At 38.8% G+C, this 16809-nt stretch overlaps 1 protein-coding gene and 1 long non-coding RNA gene across 4 annotated transcripts; both read left to right on the plus strand.

Moving 5' to 3' along the window:
- The first annotated feature begins 4478 nt into the window (after window positions 1-4478).
- LOC131237697 (uncharacterized) lies at window positions 4479-5572 on the plus strand. 3 transcript variants are annotated; one of them, XR_009167379.1, is made up of 4 exons: window positions 4479-4789; window positions 4893-5010; window positions 5165-5331; window positions 5441-5572. It is a non-coding gene; the product is annotated as an uncharacterized LOC131237697 (long non-coding RNA). The 3 variants fall into 3 exon arrangements; XR_009167377.1 differs by having other exon boundaries at window positions 4481-4789; window positions 5165-5335; window positions 5441-5571; XR_009167378.1 differs by lacking the exon at window positions 5441-5572 and having other exon boundaries at window positions 4481-4789; window positions 5165-5345.
- Window positions 5573-14272: 8700 nt separating this feature from the next.
- On the plus strand, window positions 14273-16003 carry LOC131237695 (UDP-glycosyltransferase 91C1-like). Its single transcript, XM_058235602.1, has one exon. It carries the CDS (start codon window positions 14362-14364, stop codon window positions 15751-15753), a length of 1392 nt encoding a protein of 463 aa, XP_058091585.1. The 5' UTR covers window positions 14273-14361; the 3' UTR covers window positions 15754-16003.
- The last annotated feature ends 806 nt before the right edge of the window (window positions 16004-16809 follow it).

Here is a 16809-nt window from a genome sequence, read left to right on the forward strand (position 1 = left end):
GCTTCCTCTCCCAAGCTTGAAGATTTCCAGGGTGGTGCAACCATGAGAGCTCACCAATACGGATCCATTGACAAGGAAGCTCATAGGCCTTTTTATTTGTGAAATTGGAAGTTGGAATTGAAATTGAAATGTGTATTAGAAAAGAAGGAAAAGATTATTGTGTGTGAATCGGTCTTTTTCTTCTATTTGTGTAATTATCTGGCATATAATACAAGTAGATTACGTAGCCCACTCTCTCTCATACAATGAACAAAGGGGTTTAAAATTGTTCTTAAAATTCCGTCTAAAAATCTGACCGTCGGCAATATTAATAAGCATTCAAAACCGTTTCTAAAATTGTGCCTAAAATGTGATCGTTGGCACCAGAACGGTATAAAACCGTTTCTAAAATTGTGCCGAAAATGTGATCGTTGGCACCAGAACGGTATAAAACCGTTCCTAAAATTCTATTTCTAAAAGTTGAAATGGTACCCGAAACGGTTCTGTTCGTTTTTCTACGATGCCTCATTTAGGAACGGTTTGAAACCGCTCCTGAAGCATTTAGGAACGGTTTTAAACCGTTCCTAAATGACGATTTTGGTGTCGTGTATGTTTTTAGGATTTTTTAAAGGTGTTAAATTTGTTTTTATGATTATCTATGAATTAAAAAAATTAAAATTTTTATTTCTTGTGGTGGATTAAGAGCACCTTGTCGATTCAAGGTATTTATCCATTTAGGAAGATGGTGATTGGCATCATCAAGTCCATTCCCTGCGTCACTGCAAGAAAATAGGTCATATCCAGCACTTCATGGGATCATTTGCCCGACACTAGGTAACATCGGGTGCTGTAAAAGGGTATCTATAAATATTAAAACAACAACCCTAGTCTCTCATTGCGATCCCAGCCCCCCGACTCTCTCCTTCTCCCCGCCCCTACTCTCTCTGCAACTCCATGATGCCTACTCTCTCTCTCTCTCTCCCTCCCTCTCTGCAACTCAACGATGCCCTCTCTCTCTCTCTCTCTCTCTCTCTCTCTCTCTCTCTCTCTCTCTCTCTCTCTCTCTCTCTCTCTCTCTCTCCCTTCTGCCAAGCAAGAGCTCTCTCTCAATCTAGCAGCGAAGCAACCTCCACGGCACAATGACTCTCTCTCTCTCTCTCTCTCTCTCTCTCTCTCTCTCTCTCTCTCTCTCTCTCTCGCATTCAATCTCTCTCTAGAGATCGAATATCTTCAACTCTCGCACTCAATCTCTCTCTTGAGATCGAATATCTTCAATGTTGAAAACCTAATTAGGATTTTACAATGGTGAATTCCTAATCAGGGATTTGCAATGTGAAACCCTAATCAGGGATTTGCTATGTTGAATCCGTAATTAGCTTGTATTTTGTGGCCACATTTTTTGGGGACATGGAGGTCATGGAGCCAATATCCCAGTTTTTGGGCTATCCCCTATCCAGACGGAAACTCATATCGGTTCTGATAAATCTGAAGTTTGTATCGAAGCTGGGAAGCTTAGAAATATTTGAGCTCTAAGCTGATGTAGCTACTTATTAGAAATCATTTCTAAGAAAGCATTCATCATTATAATTGGGTTTTTTAAAAATAAGAATCTGAATTCTTAAAGCTCTGCATTGATTGGCGGGCCTGTGTGCTTTTTTTTTTAAATTATTATTTCTTTCCTTTTTTTTGTTGCATAAATTCAAAAGGGTCGTTATCCAACTTATATTAGGGCCAGAACATTTGTCGAACTTCACCACTGACAGATTTTTATGTAAATTTGAAAGGGCTGTGATTCAACTTCTATGTGTCAAAGTTTAGGGCCATTCATCAGGTAGAGTGCACTGTGATAGAGCCACAGTCATACTAGAAAATTCAACAGTTCAATTACTTATCTTCTCGTATTGCTTGTGCATATTCTTGAAGCCACTGATGATTGTAAGGCTACCAAAATCTTGCCTTTTGGGCCGTAGCCCATCAGACCAAATCAGCAATAATGATCACCATGATGGTTTAAGCAAGTGCAATGTGTAAGGTATATGTGTTCCAGAACACACTTCATGGAACTCCATTAGGGCCTGTTTGGACAGACTGTTGACTGCTGACTATGGGAGGGTACTGCTGCCAGATAAGTTTCTGAAATCTCTTCGATTTGCCTACTAAATCATCGGGTGGGTCCCAAACTAACAACTGTGGGTGGGATCCAAACAGGCTTCAAAATCAGTGTATTGTCTCCGAACCCTGGTTGTGACAGTTTGTCCAAACGGGTCCTTGAGTGCTCTTGTTATGGTAGCTTTTTCTCAAGAGCAAAGTTAGGTTTGATGGAAAATTTTGAGTCATTGGTGCTTTGGGAAGTTGTGCTATGCGCTTCAACTCCCAAATCAAGATTTTATTTGTTGGCCAATTTTCTAAGCCAATATAGAGAAGGTAAGAGTAAGCTGTAGTACTGTGGAAATCAAGAGATGCACTTCATATTGTAAGTTCTAGAAACCTGTGCTGGTATTTATTTGCTAATACAAGGTAAGAGTAAGCTGTAGTATTGTACAATCAAGAGATGTACTTCACATTATTGGTTCTAGCAACCTGTGCCGGTATTTATTTTCTAATACTATTGGAGTGTTTGAGTTTTTTTTTCTTTGAAAGATAGTGTCTGAAACAGCGTTGGGAGACTTACTCTGTTGAGAATATGTACAGGGTTAAGTTACCACGGATTGGTCAAAACTCAAAAGTTAACACATCATTTTATTTTACTGTGATTTCTTGTGCCATGTTAGTGATTTTCTTTTAGCAGTTATGGGGTTGGTTATGGTATTATTATGTGATTACCGCACTATTCTAACACTACAAGGTAGAAACAGTTTTTATATCTGTAGATGCCATTTCAACTTGTTTTTTTTTTTTTTTATATTATTATTAGTAAGTAGAAAAAGTAACTTATTTGGTGGTATCCAAACGGATTAAATGCAAATACTCGCTTTTTGTCGTGGAGTGGGTGAACCTCTCCTTCTTGAATTCGTTAATATGGATATCGCTCAAACAATTCATAAGCCTGGGACTCTTAGCCATTAGAGGAGTCAATTGTCATCCTTACGTGCTTCTCCTGCACATGCATCACAATCTAATAGGCTTCATTCAAAGTTTATGGTTGGATCTCCATCATCCTGTTTTGAATGCTTCTTCTGAGCACTCTATAGTAATGAGTTACCTGCTACATTTCTGATTGCGCTAGATCACACCTCGATGTCAGATTGTAATTCTTCTAGTTGTATCCTCAATTAGACCAAAAACTTACTAATTAGGTGCTTGGCTGTGTGATTGAGGTGTCCATATTAGCTGTGTGAGATGTAGGCCATGTATGTAGTAGAGAAGCTTTCATGGCGATTAAATACTGTTCTGCTAGTGTATTGTTGTGTTACTAGAAGTACAAGGAAAAGGGTGTGTTTAAATAGTGATTTTTAGTGTTTATATCAAATGATATTTACTTGGGCTTTTCTTTTTTGATATGTTTTTATTCGATTGGAAGGAATTTGTATTGGTGGTTAACTTCAATGATGAGGATTGAATTTCTTGATCTGGGTTGCTTTAATTTTTTATTTTGATTGTGTGGAGAGAAGATAGAAATAAGGATGGATTTTATTTTAATTGAATTCTTATACGCGACCACCATGCGTATGTGCCAACATGGCCTGCATGTTCAAGGTGCAAGCCCTTGTTTACACAAATAATCAGGCGCATCCCTAATTTTATTTTATTTTATAATGATGATCTGAATTCCAACTGATTTAGACTCTATTTTCCAAATGGAAGAGTTCTAACATCTCTCTTTCAGATTTGGGAAGTTGGGCTTGAAGAACAGAAAATGCCAGTAGAGATGCTTCATGCATTTCAAGATCATCTAGTAAATTGCGGCTTAATATTATTTTACCTGAACCCCAGGCACATTCTTTTATGTTTGGACACAAATTGCAGTGTCTAGGCATGGGAAATCAAGAGCTTGAATATTTTAGCTCTTATGATGCAGTGAGGGCTCGTCACTCTTATGGCCTTCACATGCACCGCAGGATCAGTGTTTTAATGTTTGAAGCTTCTACAGTGGGCTTCATACTTTGGTAGAGTTTGATGCATGATACACAGACACTTAGAGATAAAGACCTGTAAACGCGACATGCATTATCTCATTATGCCACTCTAATTGTGGGGTCCACTGTAGATAGAGGATATAATTTGAAAATCAGATTGGTTCAACAATCTTAACCTTGATTTGTGGAAACTTATTTGTTGAACTGTTGGATATTTTTATTTTATTTTTTACAATTTTAACCATCTGATACTTGTCCACCAATTGGCTAGTTAGGTAATCAAATCAAGGTAATTTTTGGATTATGATGCATCTAAGTGGTGCTGACAAGTTAGACATATTGATCTGAGTTACTTGTACACCAATGCAATTAGAGGTCCTTTGTCTACTGGCTCACCATGCCAATGTCAATATTTTCACTCTCTTTCTAGAAGTATTGTTATTCCTTACTTTCAGTATTCCCATCAGATTGCTGTAGACAGCGTCTACAAATTTTGTCATTTAAGTTTTAACTGAAAAGGCTAGCTAGATCAGATTGTCAACATATCTTAGATACCATGATACTCAATGAAAGAATGCTAAATCAATCCAGTGGGCTGAGGAATAAATGATATGTGGTCTCTTCTACAACACAACATGATTCTCACCTGTACTCGAAACAAAAGCCACTGCTGAGAAGGTTGCCAATAAGAATTTTATTCATGGTAGCTGTCCAACCAAATGCAAGCGCACTTGGTAGTACCTGAATATCCTTTAAAATTTTCTTCTAGTGGCAGTAACCTCTCCAAAGTTCTTACAGCCTTCCTCTTTTTTAATTTTAATTTTTATGCTACTGCAGGTGTTGTGAATATGCACTTCTGATCCTAGAGTACTGGGCTGATGCGCCTGAAATTCAGCGATCAGCCGATCTTTATGAAGATCTAATAAAATGTTATGTTACAGATGCAATGAGCGAGGTATAACCTCGCTATGTGTTTCTTGCTCAGGATTTGCTAGAAGAAAGAATGTGCATGCCTGAACTCTAAGGGTTGCAATTTTGCATATCTATTTTTGTCATTTCTTACTAATAAACCAAAAGTCATTTCTCTTTCTAAACTGCTCCAATTTCAGGTTTTAATGCTTGGTATCAGTTCTGACTTGGTAATGACTGGACCTGTTCTACTTGTGTGTGGAAATGATGTGAGAGTCAAATGGGTTTTGGATATCTTGGATTAGATGTTCTGCATTACAGGTTTCGAGGATGGACTCAGGCTAGTCAAGGTCAGAGAAGAAGCTATGTAGGTGGGCATCTAAACTGGCTCAATGGGGTAATTTCTCTTTGCAAAACCTGGTATTGATAGATTCAAGAAATTTTGCAAGTCAATGATACTTCTTCAATTTCTTCAGGAAGTTGTAGATGCTGCTAACAGTACTATGGTTGTTGTCATAGAACTAGATTCAGAAAAGGTCCAGCTGCTATGCGATGCAGCTAATGAAGAAGTAGATGAGAAAAATAAAGATCAAATTGCAAACTTCCTCTGTCTAGTAAGTTTGTCATTGAGTATTTAATTTCTTTTATCCAATTTAGGAAGCCTTTCTTTATTTCTCAATATTTAACATTAAATTCATTCAATAATGGTGGGGTAACTATGTTGTTTCCAGAGGTGTGAAAGCAGTGGAAGCTAAGGCAAAGTCATTTAAGGCTCGAATGATGGTTAATTACTCCTAGATTTCAGAAATGATGAAATTGAATAGTTTAGATGTAAACTCTTGACTTCACTTATGGTGGTTGGGCCTAAACCTGTCTATGTTGCTATCTTCTTTTTTTGATTTTTTATGATGCTCTTCTAAGTAAGCCCGACACAATCTTCTCTTATTGCTTCCTTTCTCTTGTACTTGCTATATCTCATATATTGAATTGGCTTCAGTTTTGATGTATGGGTCTCTTTTGCATGGAAGCAGTTTGTATTTAAATCTATATGCTACTATTAGATTTTGTAGGATGGTGAAAATGCCCCCACACTCCCATGTTGCAATTTCGTAGGATCTATATGTAGTTACTAAAACCAGAAGTTTGCAGCATTGTCTTAACATAGTGTTTGGAATTGTCAAATCCTGCAGGAACAAGTGCAAAAATGGGACCTGTGTCATCTTTCCATCTGGTTAGAAGTGAAGTTTGATTTTTTTTTCTTTGCCTAAAAAATTAGGCCATTTTACTCCTCGGTGATACAGGACAATTAACCACGCGGGCTTGTTCTAATGGTATTAATCACATGTTGTGCTCTTTCCCATTTGTTTTTATTCCTGAACTGCATCTTGCAGTTTTTGGAATGGGTTGATGAAGTAGCAAACTGTCCTTACTCTGAAGGCATGGGCTATACCATCCGCAATGTATGTGAAGGTAAAGTGACAATCCAGACATAACTGTAAACCATACAAAGCTGTAGATCTACATCTCTCTCATTATACATGATATATGCATATGAGATACTGATATTACAACATCTTTCCTCTGTGGTTCCTCCAAAGTGTTTTCTCTTCAAAGATTTCACTATCCCTTAGAAGTTCTTGGATTCGAGGATTATGCTTTGGTTCTAGACTAGAGGAAGGATCTCAATCAAAGCTTTTCAAGCTATAGGGTTGCTTTGAGTTTGTTCCGTAATGTGGTTTGAGGGACTGAAATTTATGGAAAGTGAAAACATGGTGATCTCAACACCGACAGGAAGTGGTAAAACAGTGTTATTTGAGCTCTGTAGTTTGAGACTTCTTTCAAGGTTTTACACGATGGGAAGTTCAACCATATAGAAGGAAACTTTAAAACAGTACGTTACATACTTCCTGTTAGTTTATTTGTGATGGGTGAACTGCTAAACTTTAATTTTATGGAATTAACACTGTTATCGCATACTAATTGCATGTCTGGAAATATTATGGTATTTTGACCATCCAATCTTTATACAAATCATATTCTTCCTATGAAAAAATATTGAATTAAGTAAAGCTGGTATTTGGCAGATCATAGAATTGTAATTAATGAACCAGATTCACCGCTGATATTGGTCATGCATACACTTGAATGTCATGTGTGAAGGGTGCATATGGATGGACGGGCGTGGATAAAACTCATGCATCAATGTAGGGCCAATAGATGTAATGGAATTCAAGTTACAACATTTGTTGCCTTGATAGTTCTTGACTTTTTAAGGATAAGATCAATGGATTGATTATTTTCCCTCATTAATTTGTCGAATGCTACTTTTTGACTCTTTTTTATTTTTTTATTATTTTTTATTTTTTTCCTTGTGTGCAGGATTTTAATCAATTGTGCCTGAATTTAGGTCTGCAAGCACTTCAGCCTTTTGACGCCAATCATTCTACGAGTAAGACCATATAGAGGATTTGTTTCTATTTATTTATTTATTTGAGACCATTTTTAATTTATTATAATAAATATTATATATATTTTTTATTGTGAAGTAATATAAATTTTGTTTAATATTCAGTTTTAATCTAATTGCATCACTTTTTATGTTTCAAATATTTAAAAAAATGTAGGTTTTAGTTGAATTATATATAATAAAAAAATATTATTGGCCTGTTGGGGCCTTCCAAATACATACAAACACTTTTACTGCTGATTGTGTAGACTTTTATCGGTGCTTTTCTGTGAAAAAAGTGTTTAAATACAGTGTATTTAGCGGCGCTTCGAGAGCCGGCGCTTCTGTCAGACATACCACCATTCCCCAGAAATGTCGGCAAAGTTAGAACGAGTGTCGTAAAAGGGTATACAATAGGCGGCGCTCAGACAAGAGCAGTGTACTAGCGCCGGCAAATATTTTGCCAACATCCCCATTTACTAGCTCTTGCCTAGCCCCGGGAAAAGCATCCTTTTACTAGCGCTCAAAAGCGCTGGTAAATGCCCTTTTCCTTGTATTTCTGTTGACATGGAACGTTAATAGCTTAGCCTCACTCTCCATGGTCTTGAGTCAAAAACTCACTTGAAGTGGGTTACAATCCCAATGGAGCTCTTAGAGACAGTGATTGTTATGGTATTTACTTATCAAGGTCTGAGATACATCAGGCATGGTGTCTGAACCTTGGCAATTTGTATCGGCGGATATTCAACCCCAAGGTGAATGTGTTTGAATTTTCAAACACCTTACTGTTCCCAAGCTAATGAGCAGGCCAGATGGCAAATAAAATATTACAGTAGGCCTTAAGAAGTTTCAGCGGTGGGAGTGGATAAAACACATACATCACAGTGGGTACCATAGAGCTTGGGGCCGTTGTGCCACGTGTATTTCCATCTAGCCGCTCTTGGTGCCACAGGCAATCAACTTCTCTTATTCACACATTTTACCGGAAGCAGACTACTGAGTAAACTCTGTGAGGCCCACCGTCATTCATGCATTTTATCCACTCCGTCCATCCATTTTACCATGTAATTCTAGTGTTTTATCTAAAAATTGAAGCCTATCCAAAGCTCAAGTGGACCACACCAACAGAAACAGTGTGAATTGAACGTCTACCGTTGAAAAATTCTTGGGGGCTACAGAAGTTTTAGATCAAGTTGATATTTTGTTTTCCCTTCATCCATGTCTCTTTGATCTTATGAAAAGGTTAGATGACAAATAAAAATCACCGTGGGCCCTAGAAAGGTTTCAACGGTGGAAATCAATACTTCCACCGTTTCTTGTGTGAATGGTCCATTTGAGCTGTGGATATGCTTCAAGTTTGGATTCAACACTTGAAATAATCTATAAAAATGAATGAACGGCGTGGATAAACCATATGCATTCATGGTGGCCCAACAGAGTTTACTTGGTACGATAAGGGCGTACTGGATTTCCATTTTACCTATCGGCTCTGGCTGAAAAGTTTTTTACTGGATGAAGGGGTAATTTTTTACTGTAGATATCACCTTTTACTTACCTTACCAGCCGCTACCGACCACAAACATAGAAAACCAAAATAGACCCCTGTTTGTACGGACAACTTATTTTGGACGAAATTAACCCTTATTTTTCACCTACTTCTTAAGGCATGTTTGATTTTCCAATGAACTAGTAAATACCAGGTAAAAGAGTAATAATTATTTCTCCCTGTATTTACAACATTCCTGATTTGACTACTAACTTTTTTGAGATGGAAACTGAAAACATTACAAAATATATATAGATCCCGTTGTGATGCATTTCACTTATCTACACCGTTTATCCATTATGTCATTTGAATTTATAGTATGAGCAAAAAAATGAGGCATATCCAAAACTCAAGTGGACTACACCGTACGAAAAAATGAATCGAATACTTACTATTAAAAACTTTGTGGGGCCACTGTTTCTTTTGGTGTAGGCCACCTAAGTGTTGTATCTGCTTTATTTTTTGTCTCATGCTTCAAAATATTGTTGTAAAATAGATGGATGGAACGGATATACCATATACAGTACCGTATGATTCAAAAATTAAAATGATCTCTTTTGAACTAGTTTCAATGGCACAAATACATATAAATTTTTAAACACATTGAACCATAATAAATATCTATTTCCAGTGTATTTACATTGGCTTTGAGAAAACATACAGACCCTTTCTTGATCTCGAGGGGTATCTTTGTCTGTCCATACCCTCATCTTCCGTCGACAAAGTTTTTCGCTAGCGTGAAAAATAATTACCCTAAAAGACCAGGTCAGGAAATTTTGACCTGGACGATGAGAATTGACCCCTGTCCCACAAGAAGCTATGTTGTTAACATGTCCATGCAGGAATCCCTGCCATGAAAATGATAGGCCATACCACGTAAGCCACTCTTTTTTTAAACTGAGCCGGATCCTCTCACCAAACGGGCCTCATCCGTATATCAAGCCAAAGTGTGGCTGTCCATTGATTCCAACGGTGTGACCGGCACGATTTTCCTATCATTCCATCATGACGTTGTGTAGATGATGTAATGTCCTGTGGGTACCATTACAAGGTATTTATTATATTCAAACCGTTCACCCATTTGGAGAGCCCATCTTAAGTCTTGAGCGAAAAATAAGATGGATATAAAGATCAGCTGGACCACGCTGAAAAAAGCGGTAGGGGGATTGAACATCTACCATTGAAACCCTTTTTAGGTCCAGAAGTTTCTGATCAATATGAAATTTGGTATATATTTTTGACCTTATTAAAGATGTGGATGGAAACTATAAATTTTTTAACAGTGAAAATCATTATCATCGCTGCTATTTTTAGTGTGATCCATTTGAGTATATGATTCATTTTTTGTATATAGCCATAAAATTACCTCAAAAAATGAATGAAAGGTATTCATATAATAAATACAACATTGTAAGGGCCATGTAACTTTGATCTCATTTGAACCGTTCGAACAACTCGGAATCTGGGGACTGTCTGTGCTCGTCTTCACACGGCACGTGTCAGACTACACCAGTTGTATAGCTAATGTGCGGTACACCAGCCAATCCGCTTCCCGTGCAGCCCTGACCCTTGGACCCACCTTGTTATATGTATTATATATCTACACAGTTCATCCGTTTGTGCAGCTTATTTTAATAAATAAATCTAAAAATGAAGCAGATCCAAGTCTTAGGTGGACCTTTCCACGGGAAAAAGTGGTGATTAAACGTACACCATTAAAAAATTCCAGGGCCTATGCTAATGCCCACAGTAACGTTTTTTTTTTTCATAGTTCAACCCTGGATGAAGGTTTAAAACGCGTATCAGCTTGATCCAAAACTTCTGTGGTCTACAATGAGGTTTTTAATGGCAAATCACCACTGTTTCATGCGGTGTGTTCCGATTTGGATCCGTTTAATGTTTGGGCTTATGCAATAAAATGAGATCAAACAACGTATGAACGGTGTGGATATGTATAGTACATATATCAAGGTAGGTTCCACTGTCTAGATCGCACCGGATTGGGTGAGGATGGGGCCGCACCTTATCCACTCCTCAATTGAATTAGTAGTGAGAAATTTACCACTGTACGACCCATTTATGGCCCATTTACCATCTTAAATCCACTTCTTTTTATCTCACTAGAATAAGCCCCATCTGTACGGACAGCTTTTCTAGGTCGAAAATGCCCCTACTTTTTCCTTCTAGCGGGTTGGCTAGTGCTCAAAGACGAGTGCTGACGCTCCCCGAACTCCTGAGTTGTACGAACAGTTCAAAAGAGATCAAAGTTACCAGGCCCCACAGTTATGGATTTATTATATCCACAACATTCGTCCATATTTTGAGATCATTTTGGAGCATTATAATAATAATAATAATAATAAAAAAAAAATCACATCCAAAGATTGGACCACACCACAAAGAGCTGCGGAAAATTGATTTTCACCATTGAAACTTTTGTAGGGCCCACCATAACATTTATTTTCCATCCAATCTATTCATAAGGTTACAAAGACCTGGATGAAGAGGAAAAACAAATTTCGTAATGATCCAAAATTTTTGTGACCCCTAAAAAGGTTTCAATGGTAGACATTCAATCCTCCACTGCCTTTTATGGTGTGGTTCACTTGATAGCTAGATCTGTCTTATTTTTCATCTCAAGCCTTAATAGGAGTTCACCAAATAGATGGACGGTTTGGATATAACACATACCTCATAATGGGACCCACAAAAATCGGTGGGGATTACAACGGGAAAAAAAAAAGCCAGTGAGACCCAGTCTTTTTAAAAAAATAATAATAAAATATATTTATAATATATATATATATATATACATTATATTATATATATAATATAATGTATATATATACATATAATATATATATATATATATATATATATATATATATATATATATATTATATATATATATATATATATATATATATATATATATATATATAAGTGTAGAGTTTGTTTATGTGCCTTTTGGGTGTCTGCATATGGTGTTATGTTCTCCTAGGAGTATGCATAGTACGCAATATAATATGCTTTTTCTCACAAAAACTCTCTCACTTAGCACCTTCCATTCTCTTTATAATCGTAGCCATAACCGAGTGCCATGTGCTTTTTTTTTTTTTTTAATTTATTTATTTACATGGAGAACTTTATTCTACCTACATTTTTCTCTAATTTATTTATTTCACGGTCCATTCCCTTCACTTCACGATCAATTCCATGTATTTTACGGTCAATTCCCTTCACTTCACGGTCAATTTAATGTATTTCACTGTCAATTTGCTTCACTTGATGGTCAATTCCATGCATTTTATGGTCAATTCCGGTGATTCCCCTTCACTTCACAATCATTTCCATGCATTTTATGGTCAATTCCCTTCACTTCATGGTCATTTCCATGCATTAATTCACAGTCAATTCCGGCAATTCTGCTTCACGTCACAGTCATTTCCATGCATTTCACAGTCAATTCCCTTCACTTCACGGTCATTTCCATGGATTTCACGGTCAATTCCTACGATTCCGCTTCACTTCACGGTCATTTCCATGCATTTTACGGTCAATTCCCTTCACTTCACGGTCATTTCCATGCATTTCACGGTCAATTACAGCAATTCCCCTTCACTTCACGGTCATTTCCATGAATTGACCATGAAATGCATAGAAATGACCGTGAAGTGAAGGGAATTGACCGTGAAATGTATAGAAATGACCGTAAAGTGAAGCAGAATCGCCAGAATTGACCGTGAAATGCATGGAAATGACCGTGAAGTGAAGGGAATTGACCATGAAATGCATGGAAATGACCGTGACGTGAAGCAGAATTGCTGGAATTGACCGTGAAATCCATGGAAATGACCGTGAAGTGAAGGGAATTGACCATGAAATGCATGGAAATGACCGTGATGTAAAGCGAAATTGTCGGAATTGACCGTGAATTGATGCATGGAAATGACCGTAAAGTGAAGGGAATTGATCGTGAAATGCATAAAAATGATTGTGAAGTGAAGGAAATTGACTGTGAAATGCATGGAAATGACCATGAAGTGAAGCAAAATCGTCGGAATTGACCGTGAAATGCATGGAAATGGTCGTGAAGTGAAAAAGGAATTGACCGTGAAATGCATGAAATTAATCGTGAAGTGAAGGGAATTGATCGTGAAATGCATGAAAATAATCGTGAAGTGAAGGAATTTGACTGTGAAATGCATGGAAATGACCATGAAGTGAAGCGGAATCGTCGGAATTAACCATGAAATGCATGGAAATGGCCTGAAGTGAAAAGGGAATTGACCGTGAAATGCATAAAATTAACCGTGAAGTGAAAGGGAATCACCGAAATTGACCGTGAAATGCATGGAGTTGACCGTCAAGTGAAGCGAATTGACCGTAAAATGCACGGAATTAACCGTGAAGTGAAGGGAATTGACCGTGAAATGCATGGAATTGACTGTGAAGTGAAGGGAATTGACTGTGAAATACATGAAAATGACCATGAAGTGAAGGGAATTGACCATGAAATGCATAGAATTGACCGTGAAGTGAAGGAAATTGACTGTGAAGTGAAGGGAATTGATCGCAAAATGCATAGAATTTACCATGAAGTGAAAAGAATTGACCGTGAAATGAATTAAGTTGACCGCAAAGTGAATAAAATGGATTTTCAACCATCGACCTGATGGAATCTTGGAAAATAACCAGGTTGGTTAGCTAAAGTAGTTTCTCCTACCCCAAAATTTGTGGTACGCCAAGTAACTAATTTTGGTTTAGAAGATATTCTTGTTAAATGAATAAAGAAATAAGTTAATAAAAGAGAGAAAAAAAATTTTTATATGCTTATATGTACATATTTAAATAAATATGTATTAGAGAAAAATGTAGGTAGAATAAAGTTCTCCATGTAAAAAATAAAAATTTTAAATTTTTTTTAAAAAAAGTGAGAAAAAAGTGTATATCACTACGATTATGACTACGGTTATAATCCATAGCTATAGACCCATCTCCGACCCATCGACCGGGTCCCAACCCGGTCGACCCCGACTTGGTGTCTTTTCCCTTGCAATCAATAGTCTATTGCTACGGTTATAATCAGTAGCTATAGGGTGCCCTAGCTTCCTCACAAAGATGAAAAGCAAAGGCATTTTCGACCTTTGGCAAGTCGTCCGTACAGATGGGGCTTATTCTGGTGAGGTAAAAAGAAGTGGGCTTAAAAAGGTAAGTGGGCTGTAAATGGGTCGTACAGTGGCAAATTTCTCAGTAGTAAAGCCTACAAGACGTGTCTCCCTTGCTTGCCATTCATTCCTGAAGCTTGAAGCCTTGAAACCCACTCCTCCCTCACATTCCTTTCCCATTCCCAAGCTTGTAGCTAGAAATCCCATCTCTCCCTAGCATCAATTCCATTCACAGCGATGGAAGTAGAAGGGAAGCTTCACATTGTTATGGTGCCGTGGCTAGCTTTTGGACACATGATCCCTTATCTAGAGCTGGCCAAGTGCTTAGCTCGAATGGGCCACCGTATCTCCTTCCTCTCCACCCCCAGGAACATCGACAGACTGCCAACTGTCCCTCATGATCTACGTCCCAGGATAAATCTAGTGAAGCTTACCCCACCTTCCATCGATGGCCTACCTGAGGATGCTCAATCCACCGTTGATGTCCCACTTGATCACCTTCGTTTCTTAGAACAGCTGTTAGATGGACTAGAAGGACCCCTATCGTCGTTCCTCGAAGGCGATCCATCACCGGATTGGGTAATCTACGACATGGGTGTTTACTGGGCCCCACGTGTGGCGGCTAAGTATGGGATCCCAACTGTCTTCTTTGGACCGTTCAGCGCAATGACCCTCTCCATCATCGGTCCTCCAACGGTGCTTATGGACCCTCAGCCGGTGACGCCAGAGCAATTAACCGTTCCACCTTCGTGGGTCCCATTCCCTACCAACGTGGCTTTCCCATACTATACAGCGGAACGACTCGCGAACTACAGTAAGGGCCGTGAGTCGGGTTCGGGTTTAACCAAAGGCCAGAGGTTAGGACTCACAGTCCAAGGATCCCATGTCGCGGCTATACGGAGTTGTCAGGAATTCGAACCTGAGTGGATCCGACTCCTTGGCGAGCTTTACCAGAAACCCGTTTTCCCAATAGGTCTGCTTTCGCCGTCCATACCTGAAATCGACGGTAAGGGACATGACCCGTGGGTGGATTATAAGTGGCTTGACACACAAAAGCACGGGTCCACGGTTTATGTTGCATTTGGGAGTGAGTTGCAATTCAGTAAAGAACAAGTGCATGAGTTAGCAGTCGGGTTAGAACTATCCGAATTGCCCTTCTTTTGGGCATATAGGGGGGACCCGAGTCTGCTCCCACTGGGGTTCGAGGAGCGGACCAAGGGCCGTGGATTTGTTCGGTTGGGATGGGCCCCACAAGCTAGGTTACTGGCACACACGTCCATTGGATGTTTCTTTATGCATGGGGGATGGGGTTCATCCGTCGAGGGTCTTGCTTTCGGGAAGCCGCTTATCATGTTGCCCATGATCATTGATCAAGGGCTGATCATGCGTGTGATGGTAGGAAAGAAGGTTGGAGTCGAGGTGCCAAGGAATGAGAGGGATGGATCTTTCACGTGGGAGGGAGTCGCTAAGTCTCTGAAGCTGGTGATGGGAGAGGATGAAGGTGGGCCCATCAGATCCAACGCTAGGGAGATGATGAAGATCTTTGCAAATAAGGAACGGGACAATCAGTACATCAAGGACTTTGTGGATTATCTCATAAAGCATAAAGTCCCAGATCCCTCAGCCTAATCATGTCAAGCGAGTGCATATGAATAAGGCCCGCTAATTCAACCATCAGACGGTGCTGGATGATGGGGGCCCACACGTTGGAGTGTGCTAGTTTGTATGTCTGAAAAGGAACCACGTAATCGAGAGGTGGATGTAGAAATAGTACGTTGGGTGGTGTTGGATGTTGGGTGTGGATTGCATTAGTATGTCACATGTATCTTACATTATTACTTTACTAGTTTGGTTGCTTGTAATCTTCTCTTGTTAGCTACATTGGCTCACACGTGGTTGGCTCACCAGACGAAAGTATCTTTCCAGAGTAGGAATTCAAGGCATGTTTGTGTGAGATATGGAACGTTGATCAGCTTAGCCTCACCCTCCACGATATGAGTACGAAACTCACTAAAAGTGGTTTACAATAGGATATGCAATTTTATGTCTTTTTGCAAATAAGCATGACGGCCTTTAAAAATATTGTGTGTTTTATCTCTCCATTGTAACTAAGAACATCTAGCTTTTTGAGCCCAATGGAGCTGTTGGTGGCTGAGATTGTTATGGTATTCAGTTATCACGGTATTCTGTTTCTGTTTTAGAGACTTTGACTGAGGTGCATCAGGCTCAGAGTTTGAATCTCAGCAATCTATATGGGCAGATTTTCAACCTGTTAGGTGAATGTTTTCTAACACCGTCCAGTTCCTAGAGTTGTACACGAGTCACTCAGCTTGGCTCGGCCAGCAGGTTACCTCAGCTTGAACTCAGCTTGGTTCAATCCTCAAGCCTGATTAGGCATCTTGGCTCAGCATGGTCAGCAGCTCGAGCCAAGTTTGAGCCGAGCTTGAGCTTGATTTTTCCAGCCGAGTTCAAGTTTAGGTTATATATATATATATATATATATATATATATATATATATATATATATATATATCTACACACTAAGTGAACCTGATTCGAGTCGAATTGATTCAAACCAAGTCAAGTTCGAGTCAAGTTTCGAGGCGAGTCAAGTTCGGTCTTGCTCAAAATTTTTTTAAGCTAAAAAAACCAGCTCAACACGGCTTGAACTCAGTTTTGAGCCGA

The sequence above is a fragment of the Magnolia sinica genome, chromosome 2 (assembly GCF_029962835.1).
Source record: "Magnolia sinica isolate HGM2019 chromosome 2, MsV1, whole genome shotgun sequence".
Lineage (NCBI taxonomy): Eukaryota > Viridiplantae > Streptophyta > Magnoliopsida > Magnoliales > Magnoliaceae > Magnolia > Magnolia sinica.

Coding starts and splice junctions, on each gene's coding strand:
- LOC131237695 (XM_058235602.1), top strand. CDS start 14,362: ATGGAAGTAGAAGGGAAGCTTCACATTGTTATGGTGCCGTGGCTAGCT.